The sequence below is a fragment of the Carassius carassius genome, chromosome 21 (genome assembly GCF_963082965.1).
Source record: "Carassius carassius chromosome 21, fCarCar2.1, whole genome shotgun sequence".
NCBI lineage: Eukaryota > Metazoa > Chordata > Actinopteri > Cypriniformes > Cyprinidae > Carassius > Carassius carassius.
In genome coordinates, this window is record NC_081775.1 from 24,843,129 (window position 1) to 24,867,481 (window position 24,353).

Here is a 24,353-nt window from a genome sequence, read left to right on the forward strand (position 1 = left end):
ATTGATGCCCCAAATTATTTATTAAACACATTCAAATTCACTAATGTACGTGAAATAATGCCTAATATTAAATACAGTTAAAAAAAAATACTTATACAGGGGATGTTTATTGCATCATTCAGGATGATGGTAAAAATACTGTGAATTTAATTATATTTCTCATTAAGAAACAGAAAATTTCTGCAATATATAAAGTACAAATGCCCTATAGAGTTTATATATATATATATATATATATATATATATATATATATATATATATATATATATATAAATAAATTTAATTTAAAAAAGAATAGATACCGTGTAAAGGTTTAATAAATGATTTTTTCCTCCATAAATTCTTACAAACTTACATAAATAAATCATTACATAAATACTCACAACACACAAGTCTAAATAAATTCACATGCTCTCACACACAGTTTTTGCACTACTTTCAGTGTACCAGAAATCTAAATAATATAAACCCGGAGAACAAATTCACTAATCATAATCTACCTTAAATTATTATACAATTTTCAAAGCCCAATTGTAGCGCATGTCCTGGGAACAATGCACTCCTTCCAGGTGCTCTGTGAATGGAATCTGTTTTTGGAAAGATGCTACAAAAAGCACAAATGTCCAAGGACGATGCCTGGATCTCCTTCCCAGGTTTCTCCTCCACCCTGCAAAAGAACATCTCTTATGGGAAGGAGTTGTATGTCTCCTCCGTGGAGCTCAGAATTCCCGAGAACCCTCACCTGTGCAGTTACCTGCAAAGATAAGGCAGGGAAAATACCTGTTGACCTCCTGTTATGGAATAGTTTTACTTTACATTGCATAGTTTAGATGTGTGCCATTTTTTGTAAACTTCTTGTTTTGAAAACCAGTTTTGAAGTTTCCTACACTAATTACATGCCATAACATTGCTTCTAACCTCACAACCATGTTGTGATATGAGGACGTGGGATGGATGTATTTCTTCATTGGAGTCTCCCCATAAGCGTAACACTCTCTTGGTGGTATCCTGGTGTTTAGCAGTGGGCCTGTGTTTTTTAGAACATGTCAGGCTGATGCTTTGTGTGGCAGAGGTACTGTGTAACCGTAGGAATCGCAGTTGGACAACATCGAGATCTCTGTACTCAAACTGTGGAGAGCAATAATCAGAAAATAACATTCATTAAAATGCTTGCTATTCTTATTAAAATTTATGATATTCACATCACTGTTTCCATAGAAACAAAACACCCACCATGTAAGTATATTAACAAGAAATGACATCAGTTTATGAAATTCAGCAAGTTCAGTCATTTACCTTGAAGCCTCTGTGAAGCTCGCTAAACCACTTTTTAGATCCGTCCGCTGATGGCCACATTCCTGAGATCTGATAAAATCACCCCAAATATAAACACAAGTATAGTATTATATTCAATATAACAGTATATTTACACAAAACAACTGTAAATTTTAATCTGTGTGTCATACTGGCACATATCTTTAAAAAAAAAAAAGTTTTTATTGCCATATGGTTCCATGAAGAATCTTAAACATACAAGGAAGCTTTCCATTCCACAGAATATTCTTTATATTTTAAAAAAAGGTTCTTTAGATTGTTCTTCACTGTTCTTCACAGAAAAAAATGGTTCTTTTAAGATCGGTTTACTGAAGGGTTCTTTGGGAAACCAAAAGTGGTTCTTATGTGGCATTACACTGAAAATCCCTTTTTAAAGTATGATAATAATAACAGCCAATAAACAATATCTTTAAATTTTTAAATCCCACTTTTGTTAAGAAAGTTAAGAAAAACATTAGTTTATAGGTCTTAGAATCACCAAAAGAAAACTGACTGTGAAAATCCTCTTACTTTAGACCGGACAGGAGACACACAAGTTCGACCACCAGCAGTAAAATTACAGAACACATGGAGAGCATCAAATGGACATCCATGGTTTGGATCAATATAGTAGTGCCCTATAAACAGGATAACAATAAATTAAATGTCCACTCTATGATTTCATTTTTTTAAAACAAGAGCCACACATTTTGGGTCTGGAGTCTGCTCACCATCTCTGAGGTGAGGCTGGATGAGATGGAGTTCTCTGCAGGTGGTTGCTGGGCTGTCTTTTGTGCCTTGCAAGCGGCTATTTTCCTCAATCACTTCTTCAGGGCTATCAAATCGAGACTTTCTGGATAATAACCTTACTTTCTGAAAAGGATATGCAAAGACAATCGATCAGTAAATTAAAAACTTAATCTTAGGTCTTCCTGCTACCCAACCCCACATTTCCCTCTATATTTGACAATAAAAAGTGTTTCAGTGCTCAACAAACCAAGGCTGACTGCTTGAGTTTGTACCAACATTTTGTAAACCTCTTCTTGGAGCATGAGGTGGAGTATGATGCCCTGGTATCTGCTGGACGGGAACACCTGGTTTTCCCTTGTGAGATGGCGAGAGTGAGCCAGAATATAATTCTAAGACACAATCTCTTAAAAAGGGATAAGTATGACATTAAAGTTAAAGTGTGAAATTAAAACTATTCCACTTACAGGAAGTCCTCTCTGACCTTTCACACCTTTCTGTCCTGATATTCCCTGAACTCCTTTCATACCCTGTTGATATAAACAATACTTAAGAGACCACATTTAACTCTATTAAGCTTAATATACTTGAGGTCAAAATCATATTTCAAATCCCATATTTTCAATGTTTCTGTGTCACCTTACTGTATACTGCTGTTAAAATATTGCATGCCAAGGCACTGCAGGTCAGTTTGATTGTACCTACTTGGTTCAGGTACAGGGCAAAGATAAGCAGGACTATATAAATTACAATCACACCTACAATTTTAGTACATACTGTACCTTCCTTCCAGTTGGACCCTGTAGAGCAAAACAATAAACTGTGTCATCTATTCCATTGTTCTAAAGCAGATAAAGCTGGACAATGTGTTTACACAGAGACATACAGGTGAACCAGGGAGTCCTTTGCCACCAGGAGGCCCACGAGCACCAGCTTCACCCTGCAACAAATAACATATTTACAGTATGAATAAAGAATCAAAAGCTCACAGTAAATATGTTCACAAAAATACAGCAGGCAGTTATTCACCTGTATGCCTTTCTGCCCAGGCTGTCCCTTGTACCCTGGAGCACCTTGCTTTCCCTGCAAGATGAAGGAAACTTTCCTAACTACAGAAAAAAAGCAACTGGTTGTTTTTTGATGTGCTTTCTATGTTTCATTTGAACTTACCTTTTCTCCTGGTGGTCCGCTGGGCCCTTGCAATCCTCTAATACCAACATGGCCCTGTAAATTACATTGATCAATGAACAAGGCCTTGAAGCGACCAATATGATCACAACTTTGCTGAAAAACCTGCTGTACACAATCTACTACATGCTTTCCGTCATCTGATTAACAGATTATTCTTTTAGTATAATTCCAAATAGCCTAAATCTAACTTTTTGGCCACAAAAATATCAGCTACTGCAACAAATTGCATATTTTTGCTCAGTTTGGGCCTCTATTTTCTAACCATTATTCTTACCAGGGTTAACATTATTTATTATGTTAGAAGCTAAAACAGTTGTCTATAGTCAGTGGATACAGTGATACCTTTGGTCCCTTTTGTCCAACATATCCCTTTTCACCTTGAAGTCCCAGAATCCCCTAAGTAAAAAAAAAAAAAAACATTTATAAAATTAAAATCCTTATGGATTGTGGAAGGCAAAACAATGACTTTGATTTGATTACCTTTGGTCCTATCAGCCCAGTGGGTCCTGGTTTCCCTTTGGGTCCTACAGCGCCCTGTGTTGAAAAGGCTGGTAAATTGACTCTAGTAAGAACCAACTATTAAAGAGACAGAGAGGAAATTACCTTTGGCCCATGTACTCCTTGACTCCCTTGCAAACCCGGTGTTCCTGGGGCACCCTTTGAATTTGTTTTTGAAACCATGCCAAAAGTCATGACCATAATATAAAAACAATATTCTTTAATAAATGATTCAAATAGTCTGTAAAAAAAGAAACCTTACTTACAGCACTACCTGGAGAACCTGGTTTCCCCAGAGGTCCTCGGAAACCAATGTCACCCTGCAAGTTGTACAGTAAGGTAGTAAATGCTCATGTTCATACAATATTTACCATAAAGCAATTAGGGCCCAGATCACCCTCGTAACTACATAGCACCTATTCAGAACACCCTAAAAACTGCATAATAACAACCCAACAGTACTGAGGTTGCTTCATAATGAGGGAAAGCAGGGTCCAGGTACGGATGGCTGATGCAAAACCGATTTTTCGACATGGTGTTGAAATCCTAAAGCGCAGATGTTTCGAAAGACTGCTCTGAGGTGTGATTCGTAACACCCATGTCACGAGACTAAGGTGAATCAAAGCATCGGGGCGTTTCACAAGCATTTTGAGACCTGAATCTGCTTTTGATCGACAGGGTCAGGAACAAACAACACAATCACACATCTGTCTTAACCTTACTCCCACAAAGTATAAAAGTGGAGTTAATGCAGCAGAACAAATAATATATTTGTATAAAAATCTTTACATGTAAAAAATGCCAGGCGTTGTGACTTGATGTGTTTTATAAATGTACATTCTTTCATGACCAAAATAACATTAATTCAGTTGTCAGAGAGATGTTGCAACACATTACAGGAACAGAACAATAAAAACACATAACTTTGAAATATTTATGCTTTACCCCAGATTCAAACCTAAAGTGACAGGTTCTGATAACATGCCAGTCATGCACACTTACCACTACCCCAGCCCACATGGTTAAATCACAGGCATAACATATATGTTATAAGTAGTCAATTCGCTTAACTGATTCGCTGTCAATGCTGTTTCAGTGTAATACTTGAAAAGAGATGGGTGTCGAATTGTTTCGAATCCTCGGTACATTTGCTTCGACTATTTCAGTGTTTCATGAAGCCTCGCTCTGCCCACCACTAGATCCAGGTGCAAACATTAATAAATCCAAGCAAGATCAAACCAAATGTGGGAAAGGAAAACAGAACTGACAACAAACACACGATTCATCCATGGAGACCAACAACAGACAATGAACAGAGGAAACACAGGGGTATATATAAGCAAGGGGTAACAAGCTTATCAAGATAACAAGACACACCTGGGGAAACTAATCAAGGAGGAACCGACAAACAACCAAACTACAAACTGACTACGAAACACACAGGAAACAGGAAATGACATAAAAGACCAAACAACACAAGGCAACATGTAAGACTAGCATTGAGTTTGCATTGGTAAGCACTACTGAAAAATGTGAATAAAAGGAAGCTACTCACTGGGTCGCCTTCAGTGCCAATAACTCCCAACAATCCATCTGTACCACTACGTCCCTAAAATAGTGTTAGTGTAAAAGTCAATCATGTTTGGCACAATCATAAAATAGGCAGAAGGTTTAGACATTTGTATTAGGGATACTTGCTGGCTTTCCAGGTAGACCAGGATTACCATGTTTCCCTTTTGGTCCTTGAGGTCCCTAGGCAATAATACATCATATCCATGTATGAACTTTTTATTTGTTTGTGTAATATATGAAATAATACCAGTAGAGTTGCAGATTATCAAGACAATAAAAGCCTAAAAATGCATGAACCCACTGGCTTTCCTGCAACACCTTTACTTCCTCTCGTTCCAGGAGTACCGCTCATCCCCTGTGTGAAAGAATCACAAAAACAACTGGTTAAGACAATAAATGTCCAGATTTAATGATACGTCTACAAAATATTAAGCCACTCACTTTTGGCCCTGGTTGACCCTTGACTCCTTTTTCCCCTGAAGGCCCTGAAGATCCTAGTTTTCCCTTTAGTCCGCGAGGACCCACAGCTCCCAGCTGACCCATTGGCCCCTAGACAGGAGCATACATCATTTTGATATATTAACACTGTCCATTTGAGCATAATGTATGCCAGTGTGAAATGCATTTGTCTTTTTTTAATAGCTTCATATTTTGTTCTTTAGAATCTGGTTGTAAAGTGTTATCTCACCATTCTGCCTCTTGTTCCAGGCTCTGCTTTCTTCCCTCTTGGGCCTGAAACGCCCTGTAAACAACATGCAAGATTCAACAAATTCAGGTCAGTAAGACCAGGCAACATTTTCTAAATAATGCATGCATCTTCAAAGTTAAAAACCTACCATTGATCCAATCTTCCCAGGGCTGCCTGGATTCCCTTTAACTCCAGGTTCTCCCTGAGGGGGCAAAAACAACAGATGCCCTTACTCATAAGATGGTGTAAAGTCAAGTCTAATCAGTAAAAAAAAAAAAAAAATAATAATAAAAACATACTTTTGGTCCAAATTTTCCACTTTGTCTAACAAATCCTTTTTTCCCTGGCAAACCCTAAATTTGAATGGAATAAATTAATGCCAAATGTATATCCAAAAATATACAATAAATCAAATATATCAAACCTAACTTACCGGTAACCCAATAGCACCATTTGGACCTGGTGGCCCAATTGTTCCTGCAGCGCCCTATAATACCGATAGAACATTGAAATAAACAAAATAAATATATTTTTTCATAGGCTCCATTAGCTATAAAAGAGAAAGTGGTACCCACAAGAAGTCCACGTAGACCTTTGTCGCCTTTTTCACCAGATTTTCCCATGTTCCCTCCAGGACCATACTTTCCTATCAACCCAGAGTAACCTCTCACACCTGTCTGACCCTGAGTAAAAACAAAAACACAAAGAAAACATGTCAGCAATAAGAATATTTCAATGCATTTGACTATTTCACTCAAACACCTGTGCAAACTTAATAAAAAAAACTCACTTTTTCACCAGGGGATCCAGGATCTCCCTTCTGCCCTGGAGCACCACTCAACGCCTGACAAAAAAACAAACAAACACAAAACATCTTTTTGTTAACAATTTATGGTATTTTGTACCTAAGAAATAATCAAAAATCAGATCAGCATTCTTACTTCTCGTCCTTTTTGTCCTTTGACTCCAGGTGGTCCTCGATTTCCACTCTCTCCTTGGATTCCCTTTGGGCCACGATCACCAAAAGATCCTTCATTACCCTTCTCACCCTACAACCGACAGTTCTGTCCTGTGTATCATTTACATAAAACACCATAACACAATGTACATGTATGAAATGGAGATGGCAAACATAAAGCATCAGAGGATTTGTACTCACTGACAAGCCTTTGCTTCCTGCTGGTCCAACTGCTCCAGTTTCACCCCCTGAGCCCTACAAAATGGTTACCCATTTAATTTTCCATTATTCCAATTTCTTTACCACTTAAAATCTGAAGTCATTAGGCTTTTTTATGTTTTTGAAAGAAGCCTCTTATGCTCACCAAGGCAGCATTTATTTGTGAAATATTATTACAACTAAAAATAACTGTTTTCTAACATATTTTAAATGTCAGTTATTCCTTTGATGTCAAAGCTGAATTTTCAGCTGCCATTACTTCAGTCACTAGTGTCACATGGTCCTTCAGAAATCATTCTTATATGCTGATCTGGTGCTCAAGAAAAGTTTCGTTATGCTTAATAATTAAGTGGAACCCATGATGGAAACTATCTTTATTAATATTAACAGAAAAAAAAAACTACAACAAAAAAACATTTTGATAAAATTAATGCAGCTGTGCTGAATAAAAGAGAAACGTACTGACCAAAATTTTTAAAAGTTAGTGTAAATGTGGATGGTTCGCAAACCAACTAATTAGGACAATCAAAACAAATATCTTTGCATTATATATATTTGTAACGATTTAAAAACTCCATAATCATCAGGAAGAAGGAGGCGGGAACCAGCGGACAATCAAATGAGACTTTAATAACAAAATAAACACAAAACAGTGCAATAGCCCCTCGCGGACGACTGTCGTGCACAAATGAAAAGCAAACACAAACTAAAACCCAGGCCTGGTCCTCTCTCGTCCGTCACTGTCGTCGCTCTGGTTTTATATCCCTCCATCTCCTCCGTGGGACTCGAGACCGGTGGGTCGAGCAGGTGTCGCTCATTTCCAATCAATCCACCGGCCTCGCTCCTGTTCCCACGTCTCTCGGCCCCGCCCCACTCATCACAGTATTAATGTTAATAAAAGCTGAATTTACCTCCTCACCATCGATACCGGCAACTCCCTTCAGTCCACTGGCTCCTCTCAGTCCCTTTGACCAATACATTTATAAACAAAATATCTCATACAAGGCCACAGTGAAAGAACCAATACATTTTCCAAAATTACAATGAAGATAAAACTTAAACAAAAACACGAAAAACAACCAACCTTATCACCTTTATCTCCTGGAGGTCCGAGGGGTCCAGGTGGTCCATCTTTACCCTGAAAGACAGAGAATACAATATATCGTTAGAGCTGAAACCTTCCCTCAGTCCTCACAACAATAAACCAAACAACCCAAAAACACATACTGGGTACCCAGCCACTCCTTGTGGCCCCGGCGGTCCTCTGGGCCCTTGATTTCCTACCGGCCCCTGCAGACCTGTCTCACCCCACTGGCCTATGTTTCCTTGTGGGCCCTTAAGAAGATTATATTTACAAATGTTTCAAATTACTAACTAGATAAACACATAGTAATATTCCTGCTATTACATCATGACAAAAAGATTGCAAATGTCTGTTAAATGTATTCTTTACAGCAGGTCCTCTGTAGCCCTTCTCTCCTGGTAGGCCTCGAGGACCCTAGACAGAAAAAATCAACAGATTGATAGAGTTTTTAAACCTACAGTATAAGGTTAATGAATGAAGAAAAAAATTAATATATACAACATATAAAGTACTTACTGACTGACCAGGTTTTCCTTTGGGCCCCTCAGGACCACTTTTCCCCTAATATCAGATGAAAAGTTTGTAAAATGCATTTGGATATAAATTATAGGAAGAGAACAGACAGTAGAACATATGGCTTATTAATGAAAGGAGGTTTGATTTGAACACAAAAAATGAAAGGAAACTTTTGCTTCTGCTGCTGATCACTGTTAAACATAGCTAATAATGTTTTCAGTTTTTTATTGCATTACATTTGGTCATCATATGGTGCGTCACATGATGTGACTGGTTCATTTTACATAAACCACAAACCTTCTCTCCAGGCCTGCCGTGAAGCCCTTCTGAACCCTCTCTGCCTTTGACACCCTGAGGAAAACAGACCACACAATATCTTAAAAAAAAAAACTATTAAGACTGACCTAGCCATATCAAATTCATTGCCAGTTGCAATAAAAGGAAAAAAACAAAATCCAAATTCGGACAAAGTCTGATCTAAAGAACTGGGTGTCATGTAATATAAAAAATTGGTCGGATTTTTAGGAAATCAGTACTTACTCTGATTCCAGGCTTTCCAGGTTTGCCAGTGAGTCCCAAGCTCCCTGGTTCCCCCTTTAAAAAGTATTTAATAGCATTGTGCTGTAGGTCATATTCTTAGACTGTAATGTCAGAATTGGCAAACTATGACATTTTTAACAGCTAAATATACCACAAGATGGAGAGTTACATAACTAAGAGACTGAAGGGTTTGGAAATCCTGTCAATCAAGAAAGGAAAATAAAACTCACACTTTTTCCAACGGGACCTTGGATTCCTGGGGCACCAGGCATTCCCTGTAAACCCTGTTCAGACATCAGATTTAATCAGTTGTTTGTCCATGACAGTATAAAGATTGTCTAACATAGCATGAAACAATAAGAGGAGGTCTTACCCAGGGACCATGAGGTCCTCTACCTCCATCTGATCCTGGTGGTCCAATCGATCCCTGTAACACAAATTACCTTTAATGGCTAATGAAGCAAACTAACAGGGCATTCTGTATAACATTGTGTATGTGTGGTTCTTACAGTTGCACCATGAATGCCGTCCTGTCCTCTGCTCCCTGAAACACCCTGCAGTCCCTAAATGATCATGATGATTTGCTAATCCACCATAGTCAATGGTGTAGGTAAGCAATGCTATGCTAAGTTTGTTGTGACATTGAATGTTATAGTATTAGACTAATCATTAGGGAACTCTGTTTACCTTTTGACCTTTAAATCCGGTTCCTCCAGGGACCCCTGTTCTTCCCTGTCCCATTAAAAAATGAAAGATTTAAGTAACCTGATATATACGGTTAATTAGGCCATAAGCATGAATGAGATTTTTTGTTGTAGGAACAAGGAAATTATGATCAAACCTTACTATATCATGAAAGCCATGGCATGAGTTTCTCATGGCATGAATATTTAAAAAGTAATGATTTGGTGTACAAGGGAACCTTAATACCGGGCTCTCCTTCAGGTCCTGGCTCTCCTGATTTTCCCATCTCTCCCTGGAAAACAAACATTTGGAAATATGGCTTTTCTCTTTAGTCCAAGGTACACAGGCATCTGTTTTCATATTTCTTAGTTTTCTTATAATTTTCCCAAGTCTACAGGCCCTAGAATTGAATGAATGTTTGCATGTTGTTTGCAGTTTGCAGTGCCACCTACTGGTCAAATGTAATAGTGGGTTTAAGTAGTCAAAGGTAATGGTAAATTTACTGAACTAAAACTAAACTCTCTCTTTCTTTCTTTCTCTCTCTCTCTCTCTCTCTCTCTCTCTCTCTCTCTCTCTCTCTCTCACTCTATATATATATATATATATATATAAAGACAAAAACATAACAACAACAACAACTTAAAAATATATATATATATCTACTTATAATACTACTACATAGTATGTCAATGATGCTACAAAACACTGAATCTATCGATAGACTTTTTTTCCTAAAATGACCACTAGGGGTGCTATGATCAAACAAATCTACTCAAAATTATCTAATTTCATCAACTGGTGTCCTTGCCTTTGTAGTTATGACTCGCAGTTTTATTTAAGAAATCATACTTACCAAAGGTCCTGGAAAACCAGTGAATCCCCCTTGGCCTGTCCGACCCTTTTAAAGTCAAATAATGTTGTCTTATTGAAATTATGTGAAATCTAATGTATGCCTTTTGTCAAAAAGACATTGTGAACAATTATCAATCACCTTGTCTCCTCGTGGTCCAAAAGCACCTTGGATACCAGGGTGGCCTCTTTCTCCCTAAATATGCCATTTAAATAAGGTAACTGTGTTTTTATGGAATAGCACATTATATTAGATTCCTTTAACAAATAGTGAATTACAGTACTGTACCTTAGGTCCATCTTTTCCCTGTCTCCCCGGATCTCCAACAGATCCATCATAGCCCTGAAATAAAAGCAATGTAATGACTAAGCGGCTGGCTTTCAGTGAGTCAGTTTTTAACCAGTTAAAAAAGCCACTGCCGCTCACCATGGGCCCTGGTAAACCAGCAGGTCCAGTAGGGCCAGTCTCCCCCTTTACACCAGACTGCCCTCCTCTGCCTCTGAATCCCTGTTTACCCAGCAGCCCCGGAGGACCCTGACAAAGAGAAGCCACACATAAGAAAGGATAGATTAGTTCTTTCAACATTAATCCCTCAATTTCTAGTTCTCTGGGTTTTTTTTATTTTTAGTCTGAGAACAGTGTACATCTGGCTCTAAATAAAAAGTGTTGTTTACTTGGCCAGAGCTTTTGTAAATGCTTTAGTGAACTCACTAAATCTCCTTTTTGTCCAGAATCTCCTTTCATCCCACGCTGTGCTTTCAAACCCTGAAGTTTACAGACAGCCAAAGACAACAAACATAATTATCCCAAAACCATTAAATTATTTTCTCCAGTGCATAGAAATATTCCAAATCACTATATATATGTGACTTGTTATATTAAAATATTCAATATTATCTCATTCTCAACATCTCATGCTGCTGCTCATAAATGTCAAAAAACAAAAACAGCATTAAAATACAACATAAAAGTCACCTTTCACAACACACTGAAAGTGTTGATTGTATATTTTAACCATTTAAGTTTTAATAATTGAGCCAACACTACAATTTAGATTTTATTTATCAATTAATTGTGTAACTACACACTAAATAAATATATTGCTTTACCAGCAGCTTCTACAAAATAAAACTCGTTCTTAAACATAATGTTTAATCAAAAGTGTCTTACAATAACCAGACATGTAAAAAATCAAGGAGCTGTTTGAAATCATCTTACTGGATCACCTGAAGGCCCATGTTTTCCTGGTTTTCCATTGGCACCCTGAAACAAGAATGTGGCTTTATGTATAGTGCTGCATTACAATATAAGTGCACTGGGGTATCAAAAGAATATGAGAGATATCTAAAAAGACTGTAAATAATTATTCATGAAGAGTGAACTGCAGGCGTACTTTTAGACCCGGTGGTCCTGGACTTCCAATGTCTCCCTCAATTCCCACATCTCCCTGTTTAAATAAGAAATACTCACGTGCCTCAGGTAAATGTAGGAAAATCAAAATGAGATTTCAAATGTGAATGTAATTTCAAAGCTTTTAGAAAATGAGATGCACATACAGGGTCTCCTTTTTGACCTGGTGGTCCATCGCCCCCTGGTTTTCCCTGAATAGATTGTTCGATAATGAGTGTAGTTAGACATAACAGTTTGAGAGAGGCACACAAATATATTATGTAAATGAGAATGGTAAAATGCATAGTCTACAGCACCTGGGGTCCAGGAACACCAGGAATACCGATAATACCATCAGGCCCTTCCTCTCCCTGTAATATATAATAGCATATGACTTTTTTCTAGAGCTTTTTGGATTTTTTGTTTTTAAAAAAACTCTTTGGAAATAAAAGATTGGCTTACTTGTTTGCCAAGTGGTCCCCTTTGCCCCATCTCACCAAGCTGTCCCTATAAAAGAGAATCAGTATTATGTACTAGTCAGTTTTCCTAATCATTTGTGATTACTTGATTTATGATGATGAAGGACAGTCAAAATTTATTGGATTGGAGCTTATAAATACTAGAGTGTTTCTTACAGGGGGTCCGTTGACGCCTGGAACTCCCTTCAACCCTCTTGGGCCCGTAAGACCCTGTAAAGAGAGGTCAAAGGTCAAGTTCTGACCATCAAAGAATTGAGAGATGATATGTAATTAATTAAATATTTAATGCATTTTTGTAACATACGGGTGGTCCTGGTGATCCAGTGAACCCAGGCCCGCCTGCCTGTCCCTGTGTCAGAGATTATTGCAAAAACAATCAGATTGCTCATCTTTTTTGTATGTTTTATATGGACAACAGAAATGATAGTTTAGCACATACGGGTGGTCCAGGCGGCCCCATGAATCCCCGTGGTCCTCTAGGTCCAGGTGGCCCCTTTGTATGGAAAATATATTGTTTGTTAAAGAATGTCATAGAGTTGTTTTGACCTTGTAATATCTTCATCTAATGGAAAATTCAGCTTTGCCCTTACAAAAATAAATAATATTTTTAAATATTTTAAAATAATAAAACAGTTATGTTAAATTGTAATAATATGAATGTTTTACTGTATAATTGATCAAATAAATGCAGCCTTGGTGAGCATAAGAGATGTCCTTCAAAAATAGTTAAAAATCACAGTACCAATATCAGTTCGAGATATCATTCTCAAACGTTTGAATGGTATTGTTCTGTACGTACAGACAGACAGAATATCTGCTTCATAAAGAAATGACAGAAAAACAGAAATATGTTACTCACAATATATCCTACTACCCCTGCTAGGCCCTTCTGTCCCTTTTTTCCCTAAAGAAACAGAGTTTGCTGGTCAGTGATATTATCATCACTATCTAGTGAAAGTCAGGAGAGCAGGAGCAACATTTTACCTTCTCTCCTTTTCTTCCTTTGGTTCCCTGAGGCCCCTGTTCACCAAGATCCCCCTGAACACACCAGATACAATTTCTTTAAATGTGCATAATGAAATACGGAGTGTGATATAATCAATCACTTATTTTGATTTATGGCTGAGATGTCAAATAAACACACTGTGTGGCAGTAGTGGACTCCAGTTTAGGTCTTGGATATTTAGATTATGTTATGTTACGGCTAGGCATTTGCACACTTCTGCAGAATATAATTCAATATTAGTAAATGTCAATTTTCAAAATAGCTGGCACAAACGTGTCAAATGATTTGCAGAACTGAATGCATGATAGAAGTTCCAGTTCGGTGGAAAACTGTGCAGTTTTTACTGGAGTTCTGTAAGCACAGATTCCATGAGGGACTAGTTATTTCATTAACCACAGAAAAACCCTGGTCATTCTTACCCACTCACCCAGCTCCCCTTTACTGCCCTTCTCTCCCGCATAACCTTTTGGGCCCTACAGAAAAATCACATAGATAAATTTATGCAATTTACAATATATTGAACACTACTAAAACTTAAATCACTTTGAAAAGATGCATAAGGAGCATTGAGATTCCCATAAGTCTTACATCCTCCCCAGGTGGTCCTGGAGAGCCCGTCTCCCCATCCTTCCCAGCTGTGCCCTCTGGTCCTGGTCTCCCAGGTGACCCTGGCATTCCAACCGGTCCTATTCTTCCCTAGTACGTGACAAATGATACAGATAGAACAACATGTGGTTCAGTCTCCTTATCAATATTTATAGATAAGCTTTATAGCATTAACAAGGACATTTTTCACAGTAGTTCTTTACTTGCAAATGAATGGTCTCTTAATACCAATCAGAGTGAAGCATTATTGCCATATAGCCCAACTCTGTTAGAGGAAGACAGATGCTAAATATACTCATCAGGTAAGATCAACCACATTTATTGACTGGGTTAAGTTAATAATGTAATACAACTGAACTATGTTCACTTGGTCTTTACTTTAAAAACAAACAAACAAAAAAACAGAACTTTAATTGAAACATTTTACCTGAACTGAAACTGATTACAAAAAATGATCTCTAAGAGTGAGCCAAGAAACATGATTTGCTATTTGTCATCAGTGGCAGGTTGTATTATGAGAAGATGGAATGTGTAAGGCTTTATAAAACCAGTTAAATAATTATTTAATTTACAAAAGCTTATAAATGAGGAGTTAGCCAACAGGAGTTCAGATAAGTGTCATCTTGATCACACTTCTCCCTTGACGCCAAAGATTGAACTGCTCTTATGATTTGAATAGCAACAAGCCTGCATGAGTCAAACATAGCATGTCTTTGCTTTTGAATCAGCTGAGAATCTGAATAGCGTGACTCTTGTTGACTACACGCTTGTTGACCCATTGAGCTTGTCAAATTCTTTCTAACCCATCTCAAGTCTCCACATGGTTTGATCACACTACACACCATGTTTCTCTATGTAATGGTGACCTAGCATTTTTCAGTTGCCAGAGATTAATGTGTGATGAAGAGAGGAGAAAGAGATACCTACGAGTTTGCCTCGCTCTCCCTTCCTTCCCTGTTTGCCTGGAACTCCAGGAGGGCCCTGAAAAATATAATTATATCACAGAATGTTCATGTATATATATATATATATATATATATATATATATATATATATATATATATATATATATAAGGAATTTGGTTCCATTGTCACTGGCCCTGACAGTTTGTGGATATTACATGGACAGAGAATTGGAGATGATATGTCAAAAAATATATTTATACTCACTGGTGGTCCAGGCTGTCCATGTGGTCCCAGAGGTCCTGGTAATCCCTTCACTCTCTAAAAAAAAAAAAAAAAAAATTGTGGAAAAAAACATTTGGATCTGCAGTGTACTGATGCAGCTCCAGTAAAGCTCTCATTAACTCACCGGCCACAACGACACTAGTTTTTTGTAGAATTTCTTTTTCTGGAAGCAAAATGAAAAGTATAATAAGAACCACACAGTGTTTTTGAGGACTGTAAGCATGTACACAACAGTTGAATTTCAACTATTCATAGAATCAGGTACTTAAGTTGTATGTTTTCAGAATAAATGGTAGCAAAAAATAAATCTAAAATGGGCAAAAATTTGCTAAAATATTGGTATGCACCTTGAATGCTTGCCATTCTTCTTCTGATGTGTACCAGACTACAATAGCAGGCATGCCAGGTGGTCCGATCGGTCCTCTGTACCCTGTCTGGCCCGTCCGGCCCATCACTCCCTCATACCCCTGTGTGACACCCAAACATATATGACAAGATTTTGCTAAAAATATTTTACAAAAAGACAAGATTTATTAGAAATGTGATTTAAATTAATTTATGATTCGAGATAATAAATGATTAATACATACTTTGTCTCCTTTTTCACCTGGAGGACCTGGGAAGCCAGGTGGGCCTGGATGCCCCTATAATATATATAATATATATAATAAGATATAATATAATATAATATAATATAATATAATATAATATAATATAATATAATATAACATAATATAATATAATATAATATAATATAATATAATATAATATAATATAATATAATATAATATAATATAATATAATATAATATAATATATCAGTATCAATCAATCTATCTATCTATCTATCTATCTATCTATCTATCTATCTATCTATCTATCTATCTATCTATCTATCTATCTATCTATCTATCTATCTATCTATCTATCTATCTATCTATCTAATGAGTATATCTAATAGACATCAGTTCTGTACAGACGCACAGAAACCACAGGGAGGCGCAAGTGCTCAGCTAATGTTGCTTCACTGCAACTACATCTCTCTCCCTTTCTATCCTCAGTAATGTAAAGTGATTATAACATTGCTTAAGCATTTAAGAATTTACATAACAACTGCATAATGAAATAAACAGATTAACAGTTTAATGGTCAAGAAGTGCGGTAAATACACTAAAATAGTGAAAAATGGAAGGCCTACATAGTGTCAGTACTGTTCACCCATTCTCTCTCCCAGCATTGGTATTATTAAATAATTCCTGTAATCCTGTTCCTCTTCTCAGGATAATATTTCTCTCTCAGTGTCATACAATAAGTCAGTTCTTGTTCATAAGCTTCATTCACTGGAGGTAAATGACCCTCCTTCTCCTCTTCTCCACACTTAATTGAATAATGCCTCTGCAAACTCAATTTCCTATAAAGGCTAGCGATGGGCCTGAGATGACCATGTGAGTGAGAATCACAGTATTAGAAAATAGAGAAGAGGATTTTCCTTCAAAACAACCATCTAGCTATATTGATATACTGTATTCAAGAATATTGTATGATAGAAACCTTCATATATTTAAGGCTGTAATGATTTTCTTCACCTTTCTACAAAACACTGCATTTCTCTTTGATTTAAAATTGGAAAAGATATGTGAAGTTGTCAGTATAATAGTATATCTGGCAGAGACTCATAAATACCACCATTATTATGTAAACCATACAGCACTCTCAATAGATAGTGAAGCCTTTCATTTCACTGACAAACATCAACGCAAAGATAATGTAATATTAATGGATTATTACAGCGATAAGTACATTTCTTACCATTAGGCCTCTGAAACCCGATGTGTTTACTAGATCTCCTTCTCTGTTTATGTTTCTGCGCATCTGATTGGCTGAGTAAAAAATAAATAAATAAATAAATAAATAAATAATAATAATAAAAAGCCAAATTAGACATTATCCACATATTGTACATCAGCATTTATTAAGTGTTTTCACCTTCCCTTGTAAAAAATGATCTCCACACCAAATCAGCACAAATGATAAACAAATATATTATTATACATATATATTATAATAAAAAAAATTGTTTTAATTATTTGTGGAATTAACATACAGTACTAGGCAAATGGCTTACATACAAATTAATTTTGGAAAGGATAAAATATTACAGAATTTAAAATATACACACTTCAGCTTCAAAAAATGACTATTTTTTACTTACAGTGGTTCTCTGTTGTTGTATTTGGCACAGTGGTAGGACGTCCTGAACAGGCAGCAGTATCACCAGAATAACAATCATCAGTCTCTGATTTTTTAGTCACGTTTTGCTCACTTCTATATCTGAGATCCTCCTGTCTAATCTGTGGAGTCTCATCTGTATCTTTAATCTTCTCTTGCTCTCTCTCTTCCTCTCTTTCAGCACTGGGACTCCCAGGTTGATGAAAAGGCTTTTGCTGAGTAATTTCCACGGGTTGAGTTTGCATTGGTGTCGTGGGTCGACTAGTCGCTCTGATTTCTTCATTCTTCTCCAGTGACTTTACTTTATTGACTGAGGCGCTGCCAGTGCTGGTTTCCATGGTTGCACGGGTCAGGTTTCGAAGTGAACCACTTGGCGCTGTGATTGAATCCTTAACAGATTTTGTCCATGATGAATCTTTGGCTGTACCTAAAATATCAGTCGGATGGACATTTTTTGCTGGTCTAAGCATTTCTACTGGGTTTGAGTTCACTGAAATGGCAAGCTCTGTTCTGTTCTTCAGAATTATGACAGATGACTGTAATATCTGCAAGGGCTCCTTATTAGTTTGACCTTTGACCTCTAATTTGACGTCAGTGCTCATCTTGAAAGACTCTTTAGATTGTGAAACGGATCTACCTGCTGTAGAATCGATATTTCTTATGCTTACGGTCTGAGGTTCGGGGTCAAGCATGCTTGTGTTCTTCGGAAAAATAAATGATTGAGTTGTGTCATTGGGCTGGATGGCGAGAGATGAAATTAAAGTTTTCTTCTTGTATGTCCCACCTCCACCTGCCTTCTCTTGGTCAAAACTAGAGGCTTCGGTCCATTCAGATTTAATTTCATACGTAGAATCAGCAAGGCACCTCGATGTTGCCATCTCTAATTTGGATAGTCTTTCCAAAGATCCATTTGCTAGTGTCTGTGAATCTGGCCCACTTAAATCAACAGGTGACAAAGGAAATGACATCATATCTTGGCACTGATGAATGTTTCTTTCTGTGTCAGTCTTCACTTTTTTATTTTTATCTTCTATATCCACCATCGCAACAGACTCGTCCTTGTCCTTGAAATAAGATTGAACAGATACATAGTAATATAGAATAGTTCACAATATAGATGATGTACATAAACTCTAAAATCAAGCCATGTTTAATGTCCTCTCTTTTATATGTAAGAGATTTCCAGACAGCAGTGATCAGACACAAAGCGTCTCTTGAGTGACACTTTTGTGAGCAAAGTAAACTGAGTTTTATCCGCTCGTAAAGTTAGTACACTGATGCTGACTGATTCATGGCTCTCTAGATCTCCATAATGGAAAAACAGCCACATTTCCAACCAAATATGAAGCAGTCATAGAGCAGTGATAAATTCATGTGCCATTAATATCTTCTTTAATCCAAAGATTTCCACAGATATTTCATGACAATTATCTCATAATGACATCTAAAAAAAATCACACCACTAAATAAGGAAAGTTTTTATAGAACAAAAGCTATAGAAAATCACAAGAAGCATGCCTTTAAATGAAGCACATTTAATGTCTTCCAAGCATTTTTAAAAATGATCCATTTAAAAGGAAGTCTGTTTTTTTATTCTGCGATCTGTAAGTTAAAAAATAATAAAACAAGTGTGCTTTTGTTTAGTAAGGATGGCAGTAAAGCCATTTATAATGTTATAAAATATTTGTATTTCAAATAAATGCTGTTCTTTTGAACTTTCTATTCATCAAAGAATCCTGAAATGCATCACGGTTTTCACAAAAAAACAGGAGCACAAAGAATAAATTGCATTATAAAAAAATACACTTATTTTAAATTGCAGTAATATGTTACAGTACATTACTGCATCCTTGGTGAGGCTGCACTCTAAAAAAATGTTGGGTTGGTTCAACCCAACCTTGGATCAAATATGGACTAACCCAACTTTTGGGTTAAAAATGTAAAAATCTAATTGAAAAATTTAACCCAACATCTGTGTTAGTCCCAAATATGGTTGAAACAAGCCAGTATTTTTTAGAGTGTGCATTTTTGAAGGAGGCTTCTTTCATAAACATTAAAAACCTACCACCCCCAAATTTTGCACAGTAGTGTACCTTACAAAAAAAAATTTTAAACAGTAAATTAGACAAAATTGTACCTACTATTTGGATTTCATTCATCAAGATGTAGTTGCTGTGATTTGATGTGACTCATTCTCATAGACTGGGTCAGTTGTAGTGGTTGCATAAATACGTTTGGCATTATTCCCAAAAATGAAGTGAAGATGAATTTTTACCTGTGACTCCTGGACACAGTGGGATTTGAGATCAGGACAGCCGAGGTCCTCTCCAGTCAGGTAACTCACTACAAAGGTCATTTGCTGCATGATACCCTGTAAAGGATGAAAACAATCTCCAGTCTACAGAAAATGACTTTCCACTAATGAAAGCAAATAATAGACATCTAGAAAACAACAAATTCCCAAGATCCATACAGAGGGAAATGTGTTTGTTAAGCACAATAAAACATGTAATACTCAAAGCAATTACATTAACTGCAATAATGCACCTGCCTGGCATTTACACCTGACTATATAAAACCAAATCAATGGCAACTATTGGAAATAAAGGAGCTTATATTAGTGGCTGAGGTCAACCATCAACAGAGATGCTGATTATTGCAAAACTGTTCATAATAAACTACCCAATAAACTGTATAAATCATGTAAAACAAACAACAGCTCCAAATAAAATAAAGCCCAAAAATAAAGTATTAAAGACATTATTTGTCACTGACCTTTCATTGATTTATCAGCAACAAATACTGTACGTGAGACACATCCAAAGTTGCCATGACAATGTCTCACGGCATTGTTATGAAAGACCAGATGTGAAAATAATTTATTATTTTCCCATCCTCCTTAACATTTTGTCAGCTTGTGACAGACTGCAAACATCCACTGTTTTCCTATACTGATATGATGTTTGAATTATTTAATGGCATTTTATTAAGTTTAATTAGCTGCTAGCATTGATTCTGAGGTCCAGAAGAGGGGGATTTATTGTTTATAGGTTTAAAAGGGACATGCAATATGGGAATTGTCTGTTGAAGCGATCTCAGCATCATAATAACATAAGTAAAGCCTCAATAAATCCAGTGTTAGAAAGGTTTCTCTCAAGCGGCTGTTGAGCTGAAGGCAATCCTTTGACTGTATAACAGCCTGTGTTTGCTTTTCTCACATGGGCTCCAGAGCTCTCTGAACTTCACTTTCATTTCATCCAGCCTGCGGTGTTGCAGGGACTGGCTAGTTTGCATTGCAAAGAGAATTGGCTGTTTGTGCCAGCGCTCAAGCTGACATTGAACTTGGGCTGTGATTATAGCAACGGCGGCTGTCAGGGGCAACAGTTATGCAAGAAAGCATCAGTGTCCTCACAAACTATAAAGACTGCAGTGCATGCAACTACATGGTTGCTTTATTCTTAGGATACATCATGATGACATTCATTAACAAACATAACATTTAAAAAGGTTATTTAATTATATTTCTGATGTATATATTATATTTCTGAACATTTTGCTGATCTTGCTGAACCCAATCTTTTGAATGGCAGTGTAAGTTGCCAATAACCCCGATTTAAACAGTAAAAAATGATGTGGTTGTGTTGACTTGTTTACCCAGCAACTATACCAAAGAATATGATATTGACATTTATTTGGCACTTTAAAATGTTGGGTTACTGAGATATATATTCACAACTGTTGAACATTTTCAATTTAATATATATATATATACTTATATAATATATATAATTATATAATAATATAAGTCTCTTGCTTAACAAGACCGCAATTTTTTTTATTTATTAAAAAACATTAATATATGAAATATTATTACAATCTAATAATTTTCTCTAAGTAGCATCAGAAAAATTTTATTTATTTAAATATATATTTTTTTGTAACATTAAACATGTATTTAAATAAGTAAATAAATAAATAAATCTTCCAGACCCCAAAGTTTTGAACAGAAGTGTATGAATAAATTATTTTTCAAATGTACCCTAGGTTTAGACCTATCACTGACGTTTTCAATGGAACTGTTTTTGTGTTTAACTAAATAAACTGAATTCAGGTTTAAAAAAGGAAGACAAGCAGGCGTGTGACATTCTCATGGATTTTAGGTTTTAAGCTCTGGTTCCTGAAAGCCTCTTCCTGTCCTCATCATGCTCATGACAAAGGGCCTCAGGTCTGGCCTGGGGCAATCAATCACTCAGAATGCACACCAAGCTCAAACATCATCAAAACACAGAGGGAGATTTGTTCACCAGTGCTTGCTGAGACAGAAGTACAGAGAGCTTAATTTTAAATGGTTAAATACAGGAATCACGCTCAGAATAAAGCAATTATTGATGCAAACTATAAAAACAAAGGTCTGCAAACAAAAAAATATAAATTTACTTTCATGCATTTGTTGTGTATAAGATAAAATGAGACACTTACTACACAGCAGAGAAGTTTGAGCAGAGTTTCAGAGTCCTGCATGGCTTCAGAGAGGCAGCCGATCTGTGAGTGCTTCAGAAGGAGGTATGGGAATATCAGTCTTTGAACTCTGAAGGCCACTAAAACAGAACGGCACCTGGAGAAACGCCAGAGATGGGCTGTGCCATACACACTCTCTCCATAACACAGCTTAGTTCATAAGCAATGTAGATCCCAGAGGAAATTCTAGAGACCCTCACTATGGCCCTTTTTCACCAGGGCCATTTGGACACTTCCCACAGGAACCAAAAGTATGGAAGCGCCATAGGGACAAAGTTAGGTTGCCACTTGATGTCTAAATCTGGTTGTGATGCACTACGTTAAAGTGTACTTCACAGCAAATTAATAATAAATTAAATCCCACAATGATGAGCATTAGATGGCAGGTCCTTTATTAGGATATACTGTTAACTATTGATTCATACTGATCTTAGTAACTTACTGGTTGGTTTTTGTTAGATCTGACAACCAAATAATTAAACTCTACTGTGGGCCGTGAGTCATATTCACACCAAGCATTGGTCTAGAAAGCTCTCTCATCATCAATATAGCTCTTTTTTCCTAAGCATATGTGTGTGTGTGTTCTGTTCACATACGGCTCCAGTGAGGAATGTGACAAGGTGTTTAGAGGAGTGTCTAACTTACGGTAAAGGGTGTGAGGCAATGCTACGCAGCTCCTCCCAGAGGTACAAGGGTCTATTGGAAGACAGTCATTCAGTGAGGTCCAGTTCAAACGCCACACCACTGAAAATACAAACACAATTATGCAGTTTTAAAAGCTATTTTTATACCTCTAGAGAAATGTTGGATAAGTGGAGTGTTTAAACAGTGACCTGAATTTCAGTTAATATCGTTACACATTCTAGTTAATATAGCTGGTGCAAGTGTCACATCAAATTAACTCAACACTGAGAGGGCTTTTCAGTGGAAATATCCTTTTAATGAACACTAATGCAAATGTGATTTTATGTGGGTTGTAAAAAAAAGAAACAACAAAAAAAGATAACACGAAAAATAAACAACAAAATACTATTTTCATGTGCATGCCCAGAAGAATGGTACATGTTATTTTGTTATTATGGGATACAGCATTTCTTATAAAATGAATGATAATATGAAATTAAATTAATTATCTTCCCTTTACATATATGCACATAACAATGGTACATATAAATTACTGGTATTAATTAAGGTATATAGGATTCTTTTATGGGATGATAATGAACAATGAGCTAAAACGAGGGTGTACTTTATTTTGGTGGTGTGTGTGTGTGTGTATATGTGTGTGTCTTTGTGTCTCATACATATCAGCAGATCCAGGTGGTGATGAAAGTGATCTGCACCTGCACTGCTCAAACCCCTCTGCATAGATAAACTGTTACCTCATCCGAGAACCTGGAACACAAACACACACTCTCTCTCTCTCGAATGGCCTCACGCACCCACAAATATCCCAGTGCACATAAACACAAGCACATCCATACAGAAAAACATAAATGTTGCCCCTGTGAGCAATTGATTAGTACAAATAACACACTACCTTTCACTCAATATAGCAGAGGCACTTCATCAGTCTGCATGAGTACATTTTAGTGAAAAATGACCATTTTAGATCTGTGATGAATCATGAAGTTCTGCTGTTGTATACACACTACACAGTGAGTGATGTTTTCCCCACCTTACTTCAGCTCACAGACTGATGTTAGGTTTACCATGGACCTGACAAGTACATTCAGTAAAAGAAAGTGTTGGAGGGAAAAGTCTAACTTTAATATCAATTCCAAACAAATACAATTTTAATCTGCAATCAGAGATTGATAAAATGTAATAATTGTATATAAAATATATATATCATACAAAGAGTAGACTGATGATGACACAAAGAGACTGTGAAGCATGAAACCAGCCTGCTTCCATTGCCAGTATCTTAAGGTTTTAATTTTGATATAAAGAAACATGTTGACCATGATGTTGTCCCATTTTAAAATGTGACAGCTCCTGTGTACAAACAAAAGTTTGTTTAGACCAACGGCAGATGGTCCGTCTCGCCTCAGCTCCCTCACATATGCTGACCTGA

General features: G+C 36.6%; 1 protein-coding gene across 1 annotated transcript; it reads right to left on the reverse strand.

Moving 5' to 3' along the window:
• Positions 1-605: 605 nt before the first annotated feature.
• On the reverse strand, positions 606-22,369 carry si:dkey-21p1.3 (collagen alpha-1(I) chain). The gene is made up of 65 exons (XM_059502926.1): positions 22,238-22,369; positions 20,034-20,129; positions 17,742-18,822; positions 17,339-17,409; positions 16,121-16,174; positions 15,878-15,997; positions 15,655-15,693; positions 15,513-15,566; positions 15,270-15,323; positions 14,325-14,432; positions 14,156-14,209; positions 13,715-13,768; positions 13,590-13,634; positions 13,170-13,223; positions 13,035-13,079; positions 12,887-12,940; positions 12,714-12,758; positions 12,569-12,622; positions 12,419-12,463; positions 12,256-12,309; positions 12,081-12,125; positions 11,574-11,627; positions 11,289-11,396; positions 11,151-11,204; positions 11,004-11,057; positions 10,866-10,910; positions 10,251-10,304; positions 10,016-10,060; positions 9,838-9,891; positions 9,702-9,755; positions 9,559-9,612; positions 9,329-9,382; positions 9,086-9,139; positions 8,789-8,833; positions 8,642-8,686; positions 8,416-8,523; positions 8,273-8,326; positions 8,100-8,153; positions 7,171-7,224; positions 6,953-7,060; positions 6,802-6,855; positions 6,587-6,694; positions 6,445-6,498; positions 6,311-6,364; positions 6,160-6,213; positions 6,012-6,065; positions 5,765-5,872; positions 5,625-5,678; positions 5,450-5,503; positions 5,307-5,360; positions 4,018-4,071; positions 3,857-3,910; positions 3,734-3,787; positions 3,596-3,649; positions 3,233-3,286; positions 3,092-3,145; positions 2,949-3,002; positions 2,845-2,862; positions 2,530-2,592; positions 2,342-2,419; positions 2,047-2,188; positions 1,847-1,953; positions 1,298-1,366; positions 920-1,129; positions 606-755 (listed from the first exon to the last, which is right to left on the reverse strand). Exons 1-65 carry the CDS (start codon positions 22,277-22,279, stop codon positions 606-608), a joined length of 5,283 nt encoding a protein of 1,760 aa, XP_059358909.1. The 5' UTR covers positions 22,280-22,369.
• Between the last annotated feature and the right edge of the window lie 1,984 nt (positions 22,370-24,353).

Coding starts and splice junctions, on each gene's coding strand:
- si:dkey-21p1.3 (XM_059502926.1), bottom strand. CDS start 22,279: ATGCAGGACTCTGAAACTCTGCTCAAACTTCTCTGCTGTGTA. Junction 6,365..6,444: donor ATGGTGCTATTGGGTTACCG/GTAAGTTAGGTT, acceptor ATTCAAATTTAG/GGTTTGCCAGGGAAAAAAGG. Junction 3,911..4,017: donor CAGGTTCTCCAGGTAGTGCT/GTAAGTAAGGTT, acceptor ACAAATTCAAAG/GGTGCCCCAGGAACACCGGG.